Here is a 9,313-nt window from a genome sequence, read left to right as displayed (position 1 = left end):
ATTAATTTATCTTTTAATATATATTTTGTTGACTTAAAAAATAATTTATTAATATTTATAAAAACAAAATAATATTTATAATAAAGGGAAATCTTAATTGAACGACAATAATAATCTTATTTTTTATAAAATATAATTAGTTATACAAAAAAGTATTACAAATTTTTGTTTTTGATAAAAAAAAAAAACACGGGACGATAAAAATTCTGCAAGATAGTTTTGGTACTATAAAAATTGATTCATTCAATTAGTTATGATTTTTCTTATAAAATATTTATTTAAACCAACGTGATAAACAAATTATGTCTAATATTATGACATAATCCAAGAAAAAAAACTTAACTCATTATAATTAGAATTTATATGATTCATTTTAATTTCAAATTAATAGATAAAAAATATTTAATTATATTTATTTATTACAAATAATAATACTCTTGGTTAGACGGCATATCGTAACTAATAATTATAACTAATAATTAGATCACAATTTATTGGAAAGAGAGAAAAATAAATGGCTATAAAAATGGGGAATATATTTGTTTCAAAATTTAAATTTTCTATATCAAGTTATTTTTCAGCAATGATTCAGTAAAAAATCAATGTTCAACCATATTTATAAACCATAAATTATAATAAACCATAGTTAATAATTAATATTGTGAAATAATGTAATTATTGCCATATTAATTTTTTAATTCAAATTGATTTAATCTTGTGAATATTTTAATTTTTCTTTAACCATCATTAATTACCGTTCCAAATGATAACGAATAAAATAGGTAGTATAAATATATATAGGTAGTATAAGCTTCCAATATATATATATATATATATATATAAATATATATATATATATATATATATATATATATATATATATATATAAATTAGACACGAATAAAATAGGTAGTATAAGCTTCCAATATATATATATATATATATATATATATATATATATATATATATATAAACTAATTTTAATAAGAGGACAAAAATTAATTTTTAATATTTATTAAGGAATATTTAGATTGTAACAAATAAGTGAAGGTGATTTTGTCAATATTTTATAATAATTACTTTCTATTCCCTCCGAATCCCTTCAATTTGGGAGGACTAAAAAACTACTTTATGAGAGAATCTAATTACCTCCAATGCAACCCTTTTAAAAATTGAACCAAACTCATTAAACTTAAAATATTCTCTCCCCTTCAAAACTCCCCAACCAAACAGACTCTTATAGTATTTTAAAAGTTTTATAAACCTCTATTATGTATATCACATTTTTATTACTTTTTTTCATATTTAAAATTAAAATAAAGGTGAAAAATACCAAAAATTTAAATAAAGTGCTCAACAATGGTGATAAACAAATTGTTATGATGGTTTTTTAATAGCTCATAACTTCATATATGAAATATAAATATGTTTGGTATATAATAATACTTTTCATATCCCTTTAGATTATTATCAAAATTAAATGAAATTATTACGATGGTTTATTAATAGCTCATAAAATCATATATGAAATATGTTTGGTATATAATAATTTTTGTTAAAAAACACATTAATATCTAGGGATGGCAAAATGGGTTGCCCGCGTTCCGCCTTAAGTCCGCAAAAAACGAGCGGGACCGATGAAATGAGCATAAAAATCATGCCTGCCCCGCCAAGATGGCGGACGGCGGGCTTGCCAACCTATTTTTTTCATTTTTTATTAGATTAATAGGCTTTTTTTATCTTTTAATTAAAATTTTTCTTATTTATTAAAATAATTTTTTATAAAAGCATCTTTTTTAACAAATTTTCCTTAAAAAATAATACATATATTTACAAATAAATGTATAAAATAAAACTATCAAGAATTGAAATTACTATAATTAACTAAAAAAGACAACTTTAAGGCGAGACGTACTAAACAAATAGGCAAGACGGGTTTTGGCGGGACGAGCTTTAGCGAACGGTAGGTTTTGGCGAGGCATGCTTTGGTAGGGGACGGATCCAAAATCCCAACCCAACCCGCCAATTTTAGCGTGTGTGCGGGCTGGCCCGACGGACCATGACCCATTTTGCCATCCCTATTCCTATCCCCTTAGATCATTATTATAAATATATGATTATTTATTATATTCAATATATATATATATATATATATATATATATATATATATATATATATATATAAAATTTATTATTCTTGAAAAATAAGACAACTTTTTAATAAGAGAAAATACACATTTTAAAAGTTTTTTTTTCTATTTTATAATATTTATTTTACTAATAACATCTAATATTGATATAAAAAAAGTATACCTCACTCAATTTTTAAAAAACATTGACTCTTAACATAATATTTCTATAATATATTATTTTATAATCTCTCCTTAAATAATTAATTTATCTATAGTTTGTTAACTTAAAAAATATAATTTTTTTAATAATTAATTTATTTTTCAATAATATATTATTTTTTAATTTCTCTTTCAATAATTAATTAATTTTTGTTTACTTATACAAACAAAACGATATTTATAAGAAAAGAACCTATTGAACGACAATAAGAAACTTATCATTCAATTCCTACCATTAGCGACTATATTATTTTTAAAAAAAGACAATAATTGCATGACAATATTAAAATATTAATTGGATGACCATAAAAAATTGGATGACTACAAAATTTTAGTATTATTTTTTTGATAGAATGTAATCAGTTATAAAAAAAAATATTACAAAATATTTGTTTTTCATTAAAAAAAAACATGGGACAATAATGATGGGTGAATACACAAAATTGACAACATAGTTTTTGTCTACAAAAATTAATTCAATCAATTAAGATAATGTGCAATCCATGCGAACTCACATTAAGATAATTGATTTTATATATGTAAACGCACCGTATATAATTAATTTTATATATGTGTGTAAAGTGTACTAGGTTATATACTCATATATGAACGCAATGATAGATAATTAATTTTATATATGTGTAAAATGTACTAGGCTATATACTTATATATTTTTTAACATAATTTATATGAATATCCTGATAACTATTGCAACTTAATAAATTAAAATAATATTTATATGAACAATCATCATTGAAATTTTTTTTTCTCTTAATTCGTATATAATTTTATACACAATTCAAATGCAAAACAATGTTGTTTGATAAAGTAACATAGTAAAATTTGAGAACAATGAAAAAAATTTAAACATTTATTATCTCGTGACACAATGGCTTTGGCAAATGCATTTGCCAAAAAAATGGTGATAATCCACTTATATGTATGCTCTATCCTCTCCAACAAACTTGTTCCCAACCGTATCCAAAATCAACTTTTCATATATATATATAATCCAAACAACATTAATTGCCAAATTGACTTTTGGACTAAAATTAACTTTGCCAAATTGATTTTTTTTCTACCACATAACCAAAGAGATCCCACAATTTGTCGGAAAATTTGGTTCTATTCTCAAACGACTATAAGAGCTCAAATAACCCTCACAATTTACATCTTATCACTTCATTATCTCTCTTTTTTATCCACACATTTGGTGCAAGTACCCAATTTTGAGACAGCATAGATTCTTTAATATTGCAATACTAAAAACGTGTTCATTCCAATTTTTAGCAGAAAGGGACCATTCAAGGACATATCTTTGGAGTACTCAAAACATCTTAAATCACTACAAAATCTCTAACTGATCATATTTACCTCATATAGTCTATCCTACTTCATAATGAGACATTTTTATGGGACAGTGTTGAAAATCAAATGATTAATGGAGAATTGGAAGTATTTAGTGGGATGAAGTTGACAATAAATGAGCATGAGTACAAGCTAGTGTGTAAAAAAGTGAATTTGAAAAAGTTAAAAGCACACTTTAGTACTCTCTCTGTTTTCTATCATAAGTTGCTTTGCAAAATTTTTTTATTTAAATATAAGTTATAATTTTAATAAATAATTAATGATATATTTTTTATTATATTCTTAAATATTTATTATTCTCTCTTTTTAATTAATAATATATATAAATTTATCTTCTACATATCATTAATGAAGGATAACTTTATGAAAACTTTCATAATTTTACAACAATTATTATTTTTCTTATCATATGTGAAAAGTCCAAAACGACTTATAATAAAAAATGGAGATAGTAGTCTTTATATATTTTGAACCCTAAAGAATGTTCAACTTTGTGATTGAGTGAAAACACACTACCAATAAATAACGGTAATATTAACTTAACTATAAAGTTTGACTGAACCTTTGTCTTGTCTTTCAAATTTCAGCAGACAAATAACTTGTTAATCAAGTTTGCAACAGTTAGTTATGGTGTCGGATCTAGGGTGGCAATATTGGCCGCCCACCCTGCACACACCCGTCTTATGACTGTAAAAAAAAAGAGCGGGACGACAAGCCCGCCAAGTCGAAATGGGCCTAAAAATCAAGCCCGCCCCGTCAAGGTGACGGGTTGGTTGGCGACGGGCTTACCCGCCTAATTTTTTATTAATTTATTTTTATATTTTTTTAATAGATTAATAATTTTTTTACCTTTCAATTAAAATTTTCACTTATTTTTAAATTTTTTTGTTATAAAACATTTCTTTAACAAATTTTACTTAAATTTTTTTTTCATATATTTACAAATAAATGTATAAATTAAATCATCAAGAATTGAAATTACTATAATTAACTAAAAAGAAGGCGGACTTAAGGCGAGATAGGCTGAACGAATTGGCGAGGCGGACTTTGGGGGGCGGTGGATTTTGGCGGGCGGCGGACCAACTCGACAGTTTATGGCGGGTGCGCGGGCCGGGCAGGCGGACCACGACCCATTTTGCCACCCCTAGTTAGATCCGTTCCATTGCCCCCCACGATTTTCTCCAATTCGGTTTAGTTTCTCACCTACAAATAGAAACATTCTCATCTCGTTTTTTTTACTCCAGATTTTTGAATCGAAAGTCTCTCTTCTCTTTCATCTCCACTTCTTCTTAAATTTTTCTTTTCTATTTTCAAGTGGTTTGTTTGCACTATCATCGACTGATTCTTATTAGAAACTACGAGTAGTTTTAACACTATCATCGACTGATCTTTATGTCATTTGAGGATGTAATTCTAGACTGATTACCTATCGTACAAATAATAATCTTAAAGTAAAACTCGGTTATTTTATCCCAAAGACATCATGATAGCTCTCCTGCGTTGTATAATTTTGAACAATGTCACAAAACGTATTAAAAAGAGCGACCTAATCTTTATTCCACTCAATAATTTATTCTGTGGTTGTTTTCCAACCGTAAACAACAGGAAAATAAAAAGTTAATGCTGGCCGTCTAGATATAGACAAAAAGTACTTTATCCAACAAACAAATAAAGTAATTTGCTACAAACCAAACAAAACACTCCTATCCAACGAAACTAATACAGCTTACAAGTTTTGAATTATATCCACAAGAGACCTATAAGTACCAAAAACAGCAATAGCAACTCCCATTACAATTATCGAATAATTAATAATCATTCCACTTCCAAATCTCTTGTAAGCTCCTGAAATCTTCAAGTAACAAATGGATGGCACTAAAATTGAAGCTGAGACACTCAACAATGCTCCAACAAGTGACATAAGGTATCCAAATAAAGGAATTGTAACTGCTATAACAAGAGAACTTACTAGTAAAGATGTACTAATAATCATATGCGTGGCCCTTTTGTTGCATGAAACCTTTGCTTTTATTGCATTTATTACTGGTGTGAGCATTAATGCGTATTTTGCTATTGGATTGACTAGGGTTGTGTATATTGCTACTCTTGAACTTAACTTTCCTGTTTGGAGATTTAGAGTTACTTGTGATTCGACTTCTTGTCCGAACATTAAGTAGCCTAGAATTGCTGCTGCTGCGTAACCAAACGTGCATGCTGAAAAGCTTATGATTAGGACCTGACAAAAACAGAAGAATTTAGAAAAATATTAATGTCCGCGTCCGAAAAAAAACTGAAGGGGCATATTAGAGGGTGTGAGCCTAAAACTTTGGTCTGCCCTTGATAAACGGACATGTCCGGCGAGCCAGACTCGTTTTGACACCCGTACCTATCAATCAAAACTCACATTGCAATCGCAACATCCATAACTGCAACCGCATTGTAACCACAACCGCAATTTTAAGTCATGATTTCTATAAGTTCTTTCAAATAGTTTTATAAATCATATTGAAATGACTAAAACAGCTTAATGCTCACCCGGGAGAAATGACTTTTGTTCTTCATGGAATTGTAGAGAGTAGGAAGAACAGGATGAGCACTATAACAGAAAGCATACAAACTAACCGCCGAAGGAATTCCACTCCAATTCAAAACCCTTCCTTTTCCATGAAAACCAGTTCCATCAATTGCACCATTCCACAACAACGAAACAATGAAAATCGAAGAAGCCAAAGCACCACCAGCAGAAACATATGACAACAAACTCATATCCTCAAACAAAACAGTAGGCAAAATAACCAAACAAGTAACCATAGTAAACAATGTTGTCCCACCAATTGTTAACTCTCCTATCTGAATTTCCACATTCGGTATCAGTTTGTTCAGATTATCACCTTCCAAAATTAGAAAACCGGTTACTGCTAAATACAGTTCCGAATTCATGATTATCGATACGAATAACCTTCCTTTCGATCCAAACGCATGTTCACCTATGTCCGGAAAGGTTCTGATATTAGGATCCATGTCCATGCATTTTTTAACCAATGTGCCCGTGTAACAACATGCTAGAGCTATTGTAAATAGAAGAAATATGCTTAACCATCCTCCTGATGCTAGGGCATATGGTATTGAAACAATGCCAACTCCTGAAATAATATCATAACATAAAAGTTATTAACAATTTACTCGCACTGTAACTACAGTTCAATACAGTTGCAGAAGCTACCGCATCAGCAATATTGAAACCGAAACCGACAATGGTCACACTATTCTATGTAATATTCAAATATTTTTGTGAAACAAAATATTATTATCGTTATCTGTACAGCCTTGAAAGCAATATCTCATTATCTGTAGTTATCATTGGATGCAGTGGAATATTAGTCACGGAAAATTGCAAATGAGTGCAGACAAAAATGAAAACCAGAGTAGATATCTTATAAATAAAATATTCAGATAGTTTGTGGAGGAAAAAAATTTAAAATAATTAAACTTTAAACTGGTTCGTATAATGATACAGTGCACATTTAATCAATGTTATTTGTTTTGTTGCTTTTTTGTTAATTATAGCTTTTGTTGGATTAGGCTTTATGTCCCATCTTTTATTCAATAATTTGTTTTTATTTTAAAAAATGATATCGTTTATTCTTTCTTTTAATAAGTTATATTTAATATATTAGAAACAAATCTAAGTCTAAATATATATAAATATTAGATAGCCATAAGGAAGCGTATAATATATAGATGATATAATTGCTACTTATATAGTGTAATGTATAAACAAAAAGATCCATTTTTCAATGAACACACATGGATATATATTCTTTTTGTCGAGTTCAACTCCTTTTAAAGTCTTTACTTAAAATATTCCCTTTAATAATCATATACTCACTTTTCAATCTATAAGTGAGAAAGTAAAATTATTTATTAAAAATATGTATTTAAATTAAGACTTTTTTGTATTTTTCATAAAAAAGTTTTATAGAAGAATGTAAAAACAATTTTAATTAATTATATAATTATTAAGAAAACACCTATCACAAAACACTATTTTACTTTCTTAAAACAAAATATTATTATTAAAATTATTAGGTGTGTGTAGATGGTTTGATAAGTCTGTTTTGTCCATACCTTATTGTTGAGTGGAACAATAATTTAAGCATGCATTCTGTAATGTCTCTAATGTGTTTGTTTCGTCCCACTTCATTTTTTTCTTAAGATTTTTGCGGGTATGAAGATTAATATAAATTTTATATTTTTAGACTTAAAATGTGAAGTGACCACGGGTCTGCCTGCTCGGTGGGTCAAAGTTTTAGACCCTCACCATATTCCACCCTATTTTTTTACAGATTTTTGCGAGACGGATCTCTAAAGCACGGACATAAAAATTATAAATGTATGTTCAAATTTAGACTAAATACATTTGTTAATATTTTTTTTTTCATTTTCAATTTCCACCACATTTATCACACATTTTCATACTCTCTTTTGAAAACATAATTTTTTATCTATAGCAACAAAAAAATGTTGAATCTCCCATTTTTAAACATGTTAAATAAAAATTGTAAAATTGAACAAAATTAAAAGATAAAATCTTTTGAGCAAAAGAAAAAGGTAAACTCTACTTTTAAACACTTCAGTAACTGGATTTAAAACCATTCTTCAATAATGACAAAATTAAATTGTTTTTCAAAAGCAGATATAGTTTAAAAAAACAAATTATTTAAGATAGAGTAAAAATTGAACCTGAGATAGCATTGAGTAGATGAAAGCATGTCTTGAACAAAGAAGCGTTGCCCACATGATGAACTGCTTTTAAAGTATTTGAATCATTCAGTTTTTCATCATTCAAAAGTGGTACTTGAATGGAGGAATATCTATCATCTTGCTCAGTAGCCATATACTCTGGCTGGCTAGAAGATGAATGTGTTTTGTGATGTTTGGTGGATATTTGATTATTTGCACTTTCCCTATATTTTATACTGAGTGCGTGCAGACACGTGTGTAGTCTATCTTTTTACATGTGATAATACTAATTCAATGTATTACTCTACAGAGATCATAAATTGGTCATATTTTAATGAATACTTACATATAATGATGCCAAACAAGCATGTCATAAAAATTGAAATACGCAGGACAAACATAATTGTAGGTGTGGTTTTAAAATTTTATTTTATTCCGCATAAAAAAATAATGTGCGGGAGGAATCTCAAATATTATTTGAATATTTTAAATCTAAAAATTATAAAATTTAATATTAATGTGGACATTCTCAAAAACACTGAATAAAAATATTAAAAAATATGAGTCTAAAATTTTGATTAATTTCACAAAAAATATTGAAAAAACAGATATTGAACCCTCTTTTTCACCTCTACTTAATTAAATACTTATCTCGTTAAGATTATAAGTTTTTTGTTTAATATATTATATTATATTTTTCCTTTAAAAAAACATATATATTATGACTAAATGACAAAATTCCTATTTTAAGAAAATTATATTTAATTTTAAAAATTTAATTAAATGTTAATTTTTTTGAATGTTTAATTTTAATTTTATTTTAAAATATTTTACTTTTACTAAACTAAGTA

General features: G+C 27.3%; 1 protein-coding gene across 1 annotated transcript; it reads right to left on the bottom strand.

Annotated features, from left to right (window-relative positions):
* Positions 1 to 5,371: 5,371 nt before the first annotated feature.
* LOC131656294 (amino acid transporter AVT1I-like) lies at positions 5,372 to 8,677 on the bottom strand. Its single transcript, XM_058926036.1, has 3 exons — positions 8,463 to 8,677; positions 6,255 to 6,862; positions 5,372 to 5,955 (listed from the first exon to the last, which is right to left on the bottom strand). Exons 1-3 carry the CDS (start codon positions 8,614 to 8,616, stop codon positions 5,446 to 5,448), a joined length of 1,272 nt encoding a protein of 423 aa, XP_058782019.1. The 5' UTR covers positions 8,617 to 8,677; the 3' UTR covers positions 5,372 to 5,445.
* Positions 8,678 to 9,313: the final 636 nt, after the last annotated feature.

This window comes from Vicia villosa, linkage group LG3 (assembly GCF_029867415.1).
Source record: "Vicia villosa cultivar HV-30 ecotype Madison, WI linkage group LG3, Vvil1.0, whole genome shotgun sequence".
In the NCBI taxonomy this organism is placed as follows: domain Eukaryota; kingdom Viridiplantae; phylum Streptophyta; class Magnoliopsida; order Fabales; family Fabaceae; genus Vicia; species Vicia villosa.
Note: the sequence above shows the minus strand (reverse complement) of the source record. Positions and strands in the feature narration are given on the sequence as shown.